The sequence below is a fragment of the Salvelinus fontinalis genome, chromosome 17 (genome assembly GCF_029448725.1).
Source record: "Salvelinus fontinalis isolate EN_2023a chromosome 17, ASM2944872v1, whole genome shotgun sequence".
Lineage (NCBI taxonomy): Eukaryota > Metazoa > Chordata > Actinopteri > Salmoniformes > Salmonidae > Salvelinus > Salvelinus fontinalis.
This window is the reverse complement of record NC_074681.1, coordinates 45,827,770-45,844,045: the sequence shown is the minus strand read 5'-3', so window position 1 is coordinate 45,844,045 and position 16,276 is coordinate 45,827,770. Positions and strand designations below refer to the sequence as shown.

The window sequence follows — 16,276 nt, the reverse complement described above, 5'->3', positions numbered from 1 at the left end:
ACAATGGTTTCAAACCTCTCTGCCAATAACAGCTAGTTTTCGGGTTATATGTGGTTCGTCCAATTAAGCCCCTCGCTAAGTTCACTCCCAGACAGTCTTAGCAAAATTCTTGCTTGAGAAATTGCTCTTTGCTAAGAAGCTATTTTTGTTTATTTTTGACCATTTTATTTGAAAGTAATCACAGTAAGGTACTTAATTGTTAATCATACACTATTTGATATTAAGATATAAACGACTGCATTGGACCTTTAACTATTAAGGGTAAATGCAAAACTGACCCAAAATCAGTGTCTAGGGGCAATACACCCTACTCCTATTAGCAGCATTTACATTACATTACATTTAAGTCATTTAGCAGACGCTCTTATCCAGAGCGACTTACAAATTGGTGCATTCACCTTATGACATCCAGTGGAACAGCCACTTTACAACAGTGCATCTAAATCTTTTAAGGGGGGGGGGGGTCAGAAGGATTACTTTATCCTATCCTAGGTATTCCTTAAAGAGGTGGGGTTTCAGGTGTCTCCGGAAGGTGGTGATTGACTCCGCTGTCCTGGCGTCGTGAGGGAGTTTGTTCCACCATTGGGGGGCCAGAGCAGCGAACAGTTTTGACTGGGCTGAGCGGGAACTGTACTTCCTCAGTGGTAGGGAGGCGAGCAGGCCAGAGGTGGATGAACGCAGTGCCCTTGTTTGGGTGTAGGGCCTGATCAGAGCCTGGAGGTACTGAGGTGCCGTTCCCCTCACCGCTCCGTAGGCAAGCACCATGGTCTTGTAGCGGATGCGAGCTTCAACTGGAAGCCAGTGGAGAGAGCGGAGGAGCGGGGTGACGTGAGAGAACTTGGGAAGGTTGAACACCAGACGGGCTGCGGCGTTCTGGATGAGTTGTAGGGGTTTAATGGCACAGGCAGGGAGCCCAGCCAATGGCGAGTTGCAGTAATCCAGACGGGAGATGACAAGTGCCTGGATTAGGACCTGCGCCGCTTCCTGTGTGAGGCAGGGTCGTACTCTGCGGATGTTGTAGAGCATGAACCTACAGGAACGGGCCACCGCCTTGATGTTAGTTGAGAACGACAGGGTGTTGTCCAGGATCACGCCAAGGTTCTTAGCGCTCTGGGAGGAGGACACAATGGAGTTGTCAACCGTGATGGCGAGATCATGGAACGGGCAGTCCTTCCCCGGGAGGAAGAGCAGCTCCGTCTTGCCGAGGTTCAGCTTGAGGTGGTGATCCGTCATCCACACTGATATGTCTGCCAGACATGCAGAGATGCGATTCGCCACCTGGTCATCAGAAGGGGGAAAGGAGAAGATTAATTGTGTGTCGTCTGCATAGCAATGATAGGAGAGACCATGTGAGGTTATGACAGAGCCAAGTGACTTGGTGTATAGCGAGAATAGGAGAGGGCCTAGAACAGAGCCCTGGGGGACACCAGTGGTGAGAGCGCGTGGTGAGGAGACAGATTCTCGCCACGCCACCTGGTAGGAGCGACCTGTCAGGTAGGACGCAATCCAAGCGTGGGCCGCGCCGGAGATGCCCAACTCGGAGAGGGTGGAGAGGAGGATCTGATGGTTCACAGTGTCGAAGGCAGCCGATAGGTCTAGAAGGATGAGAGCAGAGGAGAGAGAGTTAGCTTTAGCAGTGCGGAGCGCCTCCGTGATACAGAGAAGAGCAGTCTCAGTTGAATGACTAGTCTTGAAACCTGACTGATTTGGATCAAGAAGGTCATTCTGAGAGAGATAGCAGGAGAGCTGGCCAAGGACGGCACGTTCAAGAGTTTTGGAGAGAAAAGAAAGAAGGGATACTGGTCTGTAGTTGTTGACATCGGAGGGATCGAGTGTAGGTTTTTTCAGAAGGGGTGCAACTCTCGCTCTCTTGAAGACGGAAGGGACGTAGCCAGCGGTCAGGGATGAGTTGATGAGCGAGGTAAGGTAAGGGAGAAGGTCTCCGGAAATGGTCTGGAGAAGAGAGGAGGGGATAGGGTCAAGCGGGCAGGTTGTTGGGCGGCCGGCCGTCACAAGACGCGAGATTTCATCTGGAGAGAGAGGGGAGAAAGAGGTCAGAGCACAGGGTAGGGCAGTGTGAGCAGAACCAGCGATGTCGTTTGACTTAGCAAATGAGGATCGGATGTCGTCGACCTTCTTTTCAAAATGGTTGACGAAGTCATCTGCAGAGAGGGAGGAGGGGGGGGGAGGGGGAGGAGGATTCAGGAGGGAGGAGAAGGTGGCAAAGAGCTTCCTAGGGTTAGAGGCAGATGCTTGGAATTTAGAGTGGTAGAAAGTGGCTTTAGCAGCAGAGACAGAAGAGGAAAATGTAGAGAGGAGGGAGTGAAAGGATGCCAGGTCCGCAGGGAGGCGAGTTTTCCTCCATTTCCGCTCGGCTGCCCGGAGCCCTGTTCTGTGAGCTCGCAATGAGTCATCGAGCCACGGAGCGGGAGGGGAGGACCGAGCCGGCCTGGAGGATAGGGGACATAGAGAGTCAAAGGATGCAGAAAGGGAGGAGAGGAGGGTTGAGGAGGCAGAATCAGGAGATAGGTTGGAGAAGGTTTGAGCAGAGGGGAGAGATGATAGGATGGAAGAGGAGAGAGTAGCGGGGGAGAGAGAGCGAAGGTTGGGACGGCGCGATACCATCCGAGTAGGGGCAGTGTGGGAAGTGTTGGATGAGAGCGAGAGGGAAAAGGATACAAGGTAGTGGTCGGAGACTTGGAGGGGAGTTGCAATGTGGTTAGTGGAAGAACAGCATCTAGTAAAGATGAGGTCAAGCGTATTGCCTGCCTTGTGAGTAGGGGGGGAAGGTGAGAGGGTGAGGTCAAAAGATGAGAGGAGTGGAAAGAAGGAGGCAGAGAGGAATGAGTCGAAGGTAGATGTGGGGAGGTTAAAGTCGCCCAGAACTGTGAGAGGTGAGCCGTCCTCAGGAAAGGAGCTTATCAAGGCATCAAGCTCATTGATGAACTCTCCGAGGGAACCTGGAGGGCGATAAATGATAAGGATGTTAAGCTTGAAAGGGCTGGTAACTGTGACAGCATGGAATTCAAAGGAGGCGATAGACAGATGGGTAAGGGGAGAAAGAGAGAATGACCACTTGGGAGAGATGAGGATCCCGGTGCCACCGCCCCGCTGACCAGCTGCTCTCGGGGTGTGCGAGAACACGTGGGCGGACGAAGAGAGAGCAGTAGGAGTAGCAGTGTTATCTGTGGTGATCCATGTTTCCGTCAGTGCCAAGAAGTCGAGGGACTGGAGGGAGGCATAGGCTGAGATGAACTCTGCCTTGTTGGCCGCAGATCGGCAGTTCCAGAGGCTACCGGAGACCTGGAACTCCACGTGGGTCGTGCGCGCTGGGACCACCAGATTAGGGTGGCCGCGGCCACGCGGTGTGAAGCGTTTGTATGGTCTGTGCAGAGAGGAGAGAACAGGGATAGACAGACACATAGTTGACAGGCTACAGGAGAGGCTACGCTAATGCAAAGGAGATTGGAATGACAAGTGGACTACAAGTCTCGAATGTAATGTTCAGAAAGTTAAGCTTACGTAGCAAGAATCTTATTGACTAGAATGATTAAAATGATACAGTACTGCTGAAGTAGGCTAGTTGGCAGTGGCTGCGTTGTTGACACTACACTAATCAAGTCGTTCCGTTGAGTGTAATAGTTTCTACAGTGCTGCTACAGTGCTGCTATTCGGTGGCTAGCTGGCTAGCTAGCAGTGTTGATTACGTTACGTTGCGTTAAAAGAACGACAATAGCTGGCTAGCTAACCTAGAAAATCGCTCTAGACTACACAATTATCTTTGATACAAAGACGGCTATGTAGCTAGCTATGTAGCTAGCTACGATCAAACAAATCAAACCGTTGTACTGTAATGAAATGAAATGAAAATGTGATACTACCTGTGGAGCGAAGCGGAATGCGACCGGGTTGTTGAGTGCGGAAGTTCTATTCGGTAGACGTTGGCTAGCTGTTGGCTAGCTAGCAGTGTTTCCTACGTTAAGGACGACAAATAGCTGGCTAGCTAACCTCGGTAAATTAAGATAATCACTCTAAAACTACACACTCTGAACTACCCAATTATCTTGGATACGAAGACAGCAAAGACAACTATGTAGCTAGCTAACACTACACTAATCAAGTCGTTCCGTTGAGTGTAATAGTTTCTACAGTGCTGCTATTCGGTAGACGGTGGACGTTTGCTAGCTGGCTAGCTGGCTAGCTGCTGGGCAGATAGCAGTGTAGACTGCGTTAGGACGACGAAATACGATAATTACGCAATTATCTTTGATACAAAGACGGCTATGTAGCTAGCTAAGAAGAAGTTGCTAAGATTAGACAAATCAAACCGTTGTACTATAATGAAATCTAATGAAATGTAATGAAAAGTTATACTACCTGCGGAGCGAATGCGAATGCGACCGCTCGCTCCAAACCGGATGTACTTTGCAGCAAAAGTGGCTAATTGATGCTTATTTCACAGACTGTCTTTGAACATCTTGTGTTATTTTGGTTCCAGGTACTGCAGAAACTGGGAAAGGCGGATGAGACGAAAGATGACCATTTTGATCAAGCCGTCCAGAACTTCAAGCGACAGGAGGTGAGGAAGGCCAATGTCTTTGTTCTATTGTATTATACACTGCTCAAAAAAATAAAGGGAACACTTAAACAACACAATGTAACTCCAAGTCAATCACACTTCTGTGAAATCAAACTGTCCACTTAGGAAGCAACACTGATTGACAATAAATTTCACATGCTGTTGTGCAAATGGAATAGACAAAAGGTGGAAATTTTAGGCAATTAGCAAGACACCCCCCAAAACAGGAGTGATTCTGCAGGTGGTGACCACAGACCACTTCTCAGTTCCTATGCTTCCTGGCTGATGTTTTGGTCACTTTTGAATGCTGGCGGTGCTCTCACTCTAGTGGTAGCATGAGATGGAGTCTACAACCCACACAAGTGGCTCAGATAGTGCAGTTCATCCATGATGGCACATCAATGCGAGCTGTGGCAAAAAGGTTTGCTGTGTCTGTCAGCGTAGTGTCCAGAGCATGGAGGCACTACCAGGAGACAGGCCAGTACATCAAGAGATGTGGAGGAGGCCGTAGGAGGGCAACAACCCAGCAGCAGGACCGCTACCTCCACCTTTGTGCAAGGAGGAGCACTGCCAGAGCCCTGCAAAATGACCTCCAGCAGGCCACAAATGTGCATGTGTCTGCTCAAACGGTCAGAAACAGACTCCATGAGGGTGGTATGAGGGCCCGACGTCCACAGGTGGGGGGTTGTGCTTACAGCACAAAACATCAGCCAGGAAGCATAGGAACTGAGAAGTGGTCTGTGGTCACCACCTGCAGAATCACTCCTGTTTTGGGGGGTGTCTTGCTAATTGCCTAAAATTTCCACCTTTTGTCTATTCCATTTGCACAACAGCATGTGAAATTTATTGTCAATCAGTGTTGCTTCCTAAGTGGACAGTTTGATTTCACAGAAGTGTGATTGACTTGGAGTTACATTGTGTTGTTTAAGTGTTCCCTTTATTTTTTTGAGCAGTGTATTACGTCATTTTGTCAGGTACCATCTCAGTGGCCTTTTGTTTTGAGTGTCGGCCCTGAGATTGGAAGGTTGGAGTTTGATCCCCGGTCCAGTTCTCCCAGACTCTCAAAATGGGACCTGATGTTTCTCTGATTGCATATAAATTAAAAACAATACTCTGATGCCTGGTGAACGGATTCCTTCTCCAGACACCCTTGTTTCATACATGTATTTGGACAGCAGATGGAGCCCTAATGGTGCCGAAGCACCTGCCATTTTGCCCTACTATCTAAAAAGTGCCCTTTTTGATTGATGTTTTAACTAATTACTTTATATTAAATGTGTTTCTCTTTTCTCTCTTGTAACTTTAAATATGACAAACTGCCCATCCAATCAAACTAGAGCATTTCTCATAAACATCATTTGGCTGTAATTTCACCTTTTATTTGAAGGTACAATACCAGTCAAAAGTTTCAAGGGTTTTTCTTTATTTTTACTATTTTCTACATTGTAGAATAATAGTGAAGACATCAACACTATGAAATAACACACATGGAGTCATGTAGTAACCAAAAAAGTGTTAAACAAATCAAAATATATTTTATATTTGAGATTCTTCAAAGTAGCCACCCTTTGCCTTGATGACAGCTTTGCACACTCTTGGTATTCTCTCAAACAACTTCATGAGGAATGCTTTTCCAATAGTCTTGAAGGAGTTCCCACATATGCTGAGCACTTGTTGGCTGCTCCTGTAAAAATTATCAAGGAACCAACCAGGTACAACCCTAAATCCGTAAACATGGGCACCCTCATAGATATCCTCCTGACCAACTTGCCCTCTAAATACACCTCTACTGTCTTCAACCAGGATCTCAGCAATTACTGCCTCATTGCCTGCATCTGTAATGGGTCCGCGGTCAAACGACCACCCCTCATCACTGTCAAACGCTCCCTAAAACAATTCAAACACTTCAGCGAGCAGGCCTTTCTAATCGACCTGGCCCAGGTATCCTGGAAGGATATTGACCTCATCCCGTCAGTAGAGGATGCTTGGTTGCTCTTTAAAAGTGCTAAATAAGCATGCCCCATTCAAAAAATGTAGAACTAAGAACAGATATAGCCTTTGGTTTACCCCAGACTTGACTGCCTTTGACCAGCACAAAAACATCCTGTGGCGTACTGCATTAGCATCGAATAGCCCCCGCGATATGCAACTTTTCAGGGAAGTCATGAACCAATATACACAGTCAGTTAGGAAAGCTAAGGCTAGCTTTTTCAAACAGAAATATGCATCCTGTAGCACTAATTCCAAAAGGTTTTGGGACACTAAAGTCCGTGGAGAATAAGAACACCTCCTCCCAGCTGCTCACTGCTCTGAGGCTAGGAAACACTGTCACCATCAATAAATCTACGATAATCAATAATTTCAATAAGCATTTTTTTACCGCTGGCCATGCTTTCCACCTGGCTACCCCTACCCCGACCAACAGATCTGCACCCCCCGCAGAAACTTGCCCAAGTTCCCCCCGTTTCTCCTTCACCCACATGTTCTGAAAGAGCTGTAAAATTGATCCCTACAAAGCAGCTGGGCTAGACAATCTGGACCTTCTCTTTCTAAAATGATCTGCCGAAATTTTTGCAACCCCTATTTCTAGCCTGTTCAACCTCTCTTTCGTATCGTCTGAGATCCCCAAAAATTGGAAAGCTACCATGGTCATCCCCCTCTTCAAAAGGGGGAGACACTCTAGACCAGGGGTGTCAAACATACGGCCCGCGGGCCGGAACCGGCCCCCAAGGAGGTTCGATCAGGCCCGCAGGATAATTTGAAAGTGGAAAAAATGCATAAAAGACATGGAATTAATATTTTTAATTCGCTGCAATTCATGGATTATCCGCTAAGGGGCGCACTCTTTTTGGCAACCCTGCTCATTTCCCCTGTCTGAGAGATGTGTGTGTGACCAGACCTGATGCGGACATGAAACGGTACAAAGACAAAATTGCAGGACTACTGCGGGAGTTTGAGAAACGTTTTCAGGTATTTGGTAAACTTGAGACAGAATTTTCAGTTTTTCGCTCACCTTTCACAGTTAAAGCTTCTGATCTGCCGGTCGAAATTCAGCTAGAGATAATTGATTTGCAGTGTGATGCAGATTTGAAGGGCAAATTTGCCTCTGTAGGTCTGGACAGATTTTTATCAGTATCTACTACCAGGGTACCCCAAATTAACAGCCCTGGTTGCTAAAATTTTGTGCATGTTTGGGAAAACCTACCTTTGTGAACAAATTTTCTCAGTGATGAATATCAATAAAACAAAAATGCGTTCAAGGCTCACAAACAAGCACTTAAATGACATTCTGAAAGTGACAGCTAGTCAGGACATGACACCTGGTGTTGATGCACTTGTACAGGCCAAAAGATGCCAAGTTTCAGGAACAAATACAAGTCCAGACTAGACTAACACCTTTAAAATGCTGCCTTAGATACTGTTTGCATTGAAAGAATACAGCTCTGTGAAGATGAATCCTTACTGTGGTGATTTAAAAAATGTGCACTTTAATGTTAGTCAGCAGCTTCAAAACAAAAGTTGTGTGATGGAATTCTACTGTTCATACAACTCCATAAATTTTCAGTATGTATTGTATGTGTATGTATGTTTCATGTATGAAGTTTACAGATTTACAGGACAGGCGAACACTTTCTTCATTACACATTTAAAATCACTCTCCTTAGTTTGTAAGGTGTACGCAGGGATTACATTTAGATTTTATATGCGTATGTGTAAGTGGTTTAAAAATTCCTTTCTTTAAAAGTCTCATTTAATCTTAAAGTGCATTACTATATTTTTCAGTACCAATTAAAGTTTTGTGCCTTTGTACAATCAGTGGGATCAGTTGCAATGAATATTTGTGAATGATAAAAGTAAATTGCACATTTGTCTAAGGAAATATGAGGTGTTTCATGAAATGTTTTGTAAAAGGATAGTTCATTAAATTTCAATATTTTCCTAATGTTCTTGTGCTTCTTTACACCAAAACAAAGGAAAGACATGATATTTTGGTTATTTATAGCAGAGTATGGTATAATTTTAATGGTCCGGCCCACTTGACATCTCCCTAGGCCGTATGTGGCCCACGATGCGAAATGAGTTTGACATCCCTGCTCTAGACCCAAACTTCTACAGACCTATATCTATCCTACCCTGCCTTTTCTAAGGTCTTCGAAAGCCAAGTCAACAAACAGATTACCGACCATTTCGAATCCCACCGTACCTTCTCCTCTATGCAATCTGGTTTCTGAGCTGGTCACAGGGGCACCTCAGCCACGCTCAAGGTCCTAAACTATATCATAACCACAATCGATAAGAGACAGTGCTGTGCAGCCGTCTTCATCGACCTGGCCAAGGCTTTCGACTCTGTCAATCACCTCATTCTTATCGGCAGACTCAATAGCCTTTGTTTCTCAAATGACTGCCTTGCCTGGTTCACCAACTACTTCTCTGATAGAGTTCAGTGTGTCAAATCAGAGGGCCTGTTGTCCAACCTCTGGCGGTCTCTATGGGGGTGCCACAAGGTTCAATTCTCAGGCCAACTCTTTTCTCTGTATATATGAATGATGTTGCTCTTGCTGCTGGTGATTCTCTGATCCACCTCTACGCAGATGACACCATTCTGTATACTTCTGGCCCTTCTTTGGACACTGTGTTAACAACCCTCCAGATGAGCTTCAATGCCATACAACACTCCTTACGTGGCCTCCAACTGCTCTTAAATGCTAGTGAAACTAAATGCATGCTCTTCAACCGATTGCTGCCCACACCCACCCGCCCGACTAGCATCACTACTCTGGATGGTTCTGACTTAGAATATGTGGACAACTACAAATACCTAGGTGTCTGGTTAGACTGTAAACTCTCCTTCCAGACTCACATTAAGCATCTCCAATCCAAAATCTAGAATCAGCTTCCTATTTCACAACAAAGCCTCCTTCACTCATGCTGCCGAACATACCCTCGTAAAACTGACTATCCTACCGATCCTTGATTTCGGCGATGTCATTTACAAAATAGCCTCCAACACTCTACTCAGCAAATTGGATGTAGTCTATCACAGTGCCATCCACTTTGTCACCAAAGCCCCATATACTTGTCACGACTTCTGCCGAAGTCGTTGCCTCTCCTTGTCCGGGCGGTGTTCGGCGGTCGACTTCACCGGCCTTCTAGCCATCATCGATCCATTTTTCATTTTCCATTGGTTTTGTCTTGTCTTCCCACACACCTGTTGTCAATCCCATTCATTACCTGTTGTGTATTTAACCCTCTGTTTCCCTTCATGTGTTTGTCAGAGATTCTGTCAACGTCGTGTGTATAGGTGGCAGGGAAATCAGGCGCAGGAGAGTAAACGAAATGTAGATGGAGACTTTTAATAAATGTCCATGACATGCTCCAAACACGAGAAATATACATACATCAAATAAAAATGGGTACGAGGACCCGTCGCACACCTATACACCAATAAAACAACATTTGACATAAAACAATCTCTGACAAACACATGAAGGGAAACAGAGGGTTAAATACACAACAGGTAATGAATGGGATTGACAACAGGTGTGTGGGAAGACAAGACAAAACCAATGGAAAATGAAAAATGGATCGATGATGGCTAGAAGGCCGGTGAAGTCGACCGCCGAACACCGCCCGGACAAGGAGAGGCAACGACTTCGGCAGAAGTCGTGACAATACTACCCACCACTGCGACCTGTATTCTCTCGTTGGCTGGCCCTCGCTACATACTCGTCGCCAAACCCACTGGCTCCAAGTCATCTATAACTTTTGCTAGGTAAAGCCCCATCTTATCTCAGCTTACTGGTCACCATAATAACACCCACCCGTAGCACACGCTCCAGCTGGTATATTTCAGTGGTCATCCGCCAAAGCCAACACCTCTTTTGGCTGCCTTTCCTTCCAGTTCTCTGCTGCCAATGACTGGAACGAATTGCAAAAATCACTGAAGCTGGAGACTTATCTCCTTCTCTAACTTTAAGCATCAGCTGTTAGAGCAGCTTACCGATCACTGTACCTGCACACAGCCCATCTATAAATAGCACACCCAACTACCTCACCCCCATATTGTTATTTATTTATTATTTTTTATTGCTCTTTTACACCACAGTATCTCTACTTGCACATCATCGTCTGCACATCGATCACTCCAGTGTTAATGCTAAATCCTAATTGTTTCGCCACTATGGCCTATTTATTACCTTACCCCCCTAATCTTACTTCATTTGCACACACTGTACATAGATTTTTCTATTGTGTTATTGACTGTACGTTTGTTTACCCCATGTGTAACTGTGTTGTTGTTTTTGTCGCACTGCTTTGCTTTATCTTGGCCAGGTCGCAGTTGTAAATGAGAATGTGTTCTCAACTGGCCTACCTGGTTCAATAAAGGTGAAAAAAAAGAATGAGAAAAAAACTTGCTGTAGGACATCTGCCTGGTACAGTTGAAACCAGGATTAATTCATGAAAAGCACACTTCTCCAGTGTGCCGGTGGCCATCGAAGGTGAGCATTTGCCCTCCTGAAGTCAGCTACGCCGAACAGCAGTCAGGTCAAGATCCTGGTGAAGACGACGAGCACACAGATGAGCTTCCCTGAGACGGTTTCTGACAGTTGGTGCAGAAATTCTTCAGTTATGCAAACCCACAGTTTCATCAGCTGTCCGAGTCGCTGGTCCCAGATGATCCCGCAGGTGAAGAAGCCGGATGTAGAGGTCCTGGGCTGGCGTGGTTACACGTGGTCTGCGGTTGTGAGGCTGGTTGAGCATACTGCACAAGTTTCTAAAACAACGTTGGTAGAGAAATTAACATTCAATTATCTGGCAACAGCTCTGGCAGACATTCCCGCAGTCAGCATGCCAATTGCACACTCCCTCAAAACTTGAGGCATGTGTGGCATTGTTTTATTGTCCCCAGCACAAGGTGCACCCGTGTAATGATAATGCTGTTTAATCAGCTTCTTGATACGCCACCTGTCAGGTGGATGGATTACCCTGGCAAAAGAGAAATGGGATGTAAACAAATTTGTTCACAAAATTTGAGAGATTTTTGTTGTTGTTGATGAACAGCACATCTTGGAATGCACACAGTGGCAGAGTGCCAAAAAGTGACTTTTGCAAATTCTCCTACAGTCACAAGTAGTTAAGATGTTTTGAAGTCACACCCCTTTTTCCAAATGTTGTGTTACAGCCTGAATTTAAAATGGATTAAATGTAGATTTGTTGTCACTGGCCTACACACAATACCCCATAATGTCAAAGTGGAATTATATATATTTTTATTTTTACGAAATTAAATACAAATGAAAATGTCTTTAGTCAATGAGTATTCAACCATTTCTTATGACAAGCCTAACTAAGTTCAGGAGTAAAACTTTTCTCAGCAAGTCACATAATAAGTTGCATGAACTCACTGTGTGCTATAATAGTGTTTAATAACATGATTTGTGAATGACTACCTCATCTCTGTACCACACACATAGAATTATATGAAAGTTCCCTTAGTAGATCAGTGAATTTCAAACACAGATTCAATGCCTCACAAAGAAGGTCACCTATTGGTAGATGGGTAAACAAAAAGGAATCAGACAATGAATATCCCTTTTTAGCATATTAATTACACTTTGGATGGTGTATCAATACCCCAAGTCACTACATGAGGCCAATGGTGAGTTTAAAACCGTTAAGAGTTGAATGGCTGTGATAGGAGAAAACTGAGGATGGATCAACAATGTTGTAGTTACTCCACAATACTAACCTAAATTAGAGTTTAAAAAAGGAAGCCAGTACAAAACATGTATCCTGTTTGCAACAAGGCACTAAAGTAATACTGCAAAAAAAATTTTTTGTCCTGAATACAAAGGTGTTATGTTTGAGGCAAATCCAACACGACACATCACTTTTCATATTTTCAAGCATGGTGGTGGCTGCATCATTCATGTTTTTACATTTATGTAATTTAGTAGACGCTCTTATCCAGAGTGCATACATTCTCATACTTTTTTTTCATGCTGGTCCCCCATGGGAATCGAAACCACAACACTGGTGTTGCAAGCGCCGTGCTCTACCAACTGAGCTACATGAGTATGTTATGAGTATGCTTGTCATCGGCAAGCACTAGGGAGTTTTTTAGGATAAAAAGTAACGGAATACAGTGCTGTAAGCACAGGCAAAATCCTAGTGGAAAACCTGGTTGAGTCTGCTTTCCAACAGACACTGGGAAACGAATTCCTCGTTCAGGAGAACAATAACCTAAAACACAAGGCCAAATCTACACTGACGTTGCTTACATAGACCACATTGAATGTTCCTGAGTGGCCTAGTTACAGTTTTGACATAAATTGGCTTGAAGATCTATGGTAAGACTTGAAAATGACTGTCTAGCTAAGATCAACAATCAACTTGACAGAGCTTGACATTTTTTAAAAGAATAATTAGCTAATATTGTACAATCCATGTTGCAAAGCTGTTAGAGACTTACCCAAAAAGACTCACTGCTGTAATCGCTGCCAACGCTGCTTCTACATAGTATTGACTCAGGGGTGTGAATACTTATATAAATTAGATTTCTGTATTTTAATAAATTAGCAAGCATTTCTAAAGACATGTTTTCACTTTGGCATTATGGGGTATTGTATGTAGTGGGGTTAGAAAAAATACATAATCTATTTTGAATTCAGGCTGTAACACAACTAAATGTGGAATAAGTCAAGGGGTATGAATACTTTCTGAAGGCATTATATCCTTTAAGTACATATAGATTTGGGGTAAGGCCTTGCGACAGACTAGTGTCCTCCTGTCCAGGACATTTACTTGTTCATCAAGCTGCCTCACATTGCAGAAACAGGAGATAAGCTCCTGCCCTATGGGCCATTTGGCTTGGACAGGGCTTACTTACTTACTACTACAATATTGTTAATCAAATTATGGCTCAGTTAGTTGGAGCACGGTCCGGTACTTGCAACATCAGGGTTGTGGATTTGATTCCAACATTGGTCATATGTAATCCGGACTCTGACATTGCTCGTTCTGATATTTCTTCATTTCTTTTAATTTTGGGGGATTTGTGTGTATTGTTAGGTACAGTTGAAGTCGGAGGTTCACATACACCTTAGCCAAATACATTTAAACTCAGTTTTTCACAATCCCTGACATTTAATCCTTGTAAAAATCCCCTGTCTTAGGTCAGTTAGGATCACCACTTTATTTTAAGAATGTGAAATGTCAGAATAATAGTAGAGAGAATGATTTATTTCAGATTTTATTTCTTTCATCACATTCCCAGTGGGTCAGAAGTTTACATACACTCAATTAGTATTTGATAGCATTGCCTTTAAATTGTTTAACTTGGGTCAAACGCCTTCCACAAGCTTCCCACAATAAGTGGGGTGAATTTTGGCCCATTCCTCCTGACAGAGCTGGTGAAAACTGTTAAGTTTGTAGGCCTCCTTGCTCGCACACGCTTTTTCAGTTCTGCCCACAAATGTTCTATATGATTGAGGATTGGGCTTTGTGATGGCCACTCCAATAACCTTGATGGCCACTCCAATACCTTGACTTTGTTGTCCTTAAGCCATTTTGCCACAACTTTGGAAGTATGCTTGGGGTCATTGTCCATTTGGAAGACCCATTTTCAACCAAGCTTTAACTTCCTGACTGATGTCTTGAGATGTTGCTTCAATATATCCACATAATTTTCCTGCCTCATAATGCCATCTATTTTGTGAAGTGCACTAGTCCCTCCTGCAGCAAAGCACCCCCACAACATGATGCTGCCACCCCGTGCTTCATGGTTGGGATGGTGTTCTTCGGCTTGCAAGCCTCACCCTTTTTCCTCCAAACATAATGATGGTCATTATGGCCAAACAGTTCTATTTTTGTTTCATCAGACCAGAGGACATTTCTCCAAAAAGTACGATCTTTGTCCCCATGTGCATTTGCAAACCGTAGTCTGGCTTTTTAATGGCGGTTTTGGAGCAGTGGCTTCTTCCTTGCTGAGGACTCGTTTTACTGTGGATATAGATACTTTTGTACCTGTTTCCTCCAGCATCTTCACAAGGTCCTTTGCTGTTGTTCTGGGATTGATTTGCACTTTCCACACCAAAGTGCGTTCATCTCTAGGAGACCAAACACGTCTTCTTCCTGAGCAGTATGACGGCTGTGTGGTCCCATGGTGTTTATACTTGCGTACTATTGTTTGTACAGATGAACGTGGTACCTTCAGGTGGTACCTTCAGGCATTTGGAAATTGCTCCCAAGGATGAACCAGACTTGTGGAGGTCTACAAGTTTTTTTTCTGAGGTCTTGGGTGATTTCTTTTGATTTTCCCATGATGTCAAGCAAAGGGGCACTGCGTTTGAAGGTTGGCCTTGAAATACATCCACAGGTACACCTCCAATTGACTCAAATAGGATTAAATGTCAGGAATTGTGAAAAACTGAATTTAAATGTATTTGGCTAAGGTGTGTATGTAAACTTCCGACTTCAACTGTACATGTTGAAGAAAGTGGGGCTTATCCTGCATACCTGTCTCACCCCCCAGCCCTGTGGAAAGAAATTTGTTTTTTTTTGCCAATTTTAACCGCACACTTGTTGTTTGTGTACATGGATTTTATAATGTCGTATGTTTTTCACCCAACACCACTTTCCATCAATTTGTATAGCAGGCCCTCATACCGAGTCGAATGCTTCTTTGAAATCACAAAGCTCTCTCTCTCTCCCTGTCTCCCCGCCTGTGCTATATAATCCTGATTAGAGTGCTTAATAACACCAGGGTGGTTTTACATAGTAAACTGGCCTTCCTTACCCTTCCCCCTTTCTCCTCGTCCCCTTTTGCTCGTCCCTTTTTTCCTCTCCCTCACTGCTCTCCATGTCCTTTCTCTACATTTGCCTCTTTCAAATCTCTCCCTGTGAACATCTAATGTTAAACATTTGTTAAAGGGGTGTCCCATCTTTGGCTCTTTAGCATCCCTTTTTATCCCTATCTATGCCTTAACTCTGTCCCCTTCCATCTGTCCACTGCCAGTCCCTCCTCTCCGCTGTGACAAATTGTAGCGCTTCGTTGCATTCTGATGCAATCCCGAATACTGACGACACTGGTAGACCTGAGCAGTAGATCAAGATGGCAGCTGGATGCTGTGTAGGATACAGCCATAGCCAAAAGTGACATTTAGTGGTTAATTTGTGTCAGTTTAGACCCGAATGGTAAATATCCATAGGTTGCTGTGATGGGTCTTTCAGAGAGAGACTGTGTGTGTGTGTGTGTGTGTGTGTGTGTGTGTGTGTGTGTGTGTGTGTGTGTGTGTGTGTGTGTGTGTACATCTTATTTATTATGCATGTGTAATAGTGTTAAGAAAGTACCGTAAGCTCACTCCACAGCTAGCGTGAAATGTCGCCGATGGAGTCATCCAAGATGTACATTGTGTATGGCTCGATTGGTTTGCACATTGTTTTGTGAAGCAGAGGGATCACTGGTTCGAGCCCAGTATTGGTCAGTCGGACAGTGGAGGAAGCTAAGCTGTTAGCAGCACACTAACCCCCGTTACACGTGTATGTTTTTTTGAGCGAGTGTGTGTGTGTGCGTGTCTGTGTGGGGGTGTGCATAGCAAGATTACCTACTTATACACTCTAGTGTGTCTGTGTGTCTTTGTGTGTCTGAATGAGAAAAAAGCTATGGGACACTGTTGTCTTCATAAAATATCCTCA

At 44.5% G+C, this 16,276-nt stretch overlaps 1 protein-coding gene across 4 annotated transcripts in view; it reads left to right on the top strand.

The window, feature by feature from the left end:
- amph (amphiphysin) overlaps positions 1-16,276 on the top strand; it is a 146,771-nt gene that overhangs the window by 32,808 nt on the left and 97,687 nt on the right. For all 4 annotated transcript variants that reach the window (XM_055867596.1, XM_055867595.1, XM_055867594.1 and 1 more), the window contains exon 2: positions 4,499-4,579. In XM_055867596.1, the coding sequence (XP_055723571.1) occupies positions 4,499-4,579 (81 nt within the window). The remainder of the gene's footprint in view (positions 1-4,498; positions 4,580-16,276) is intronic.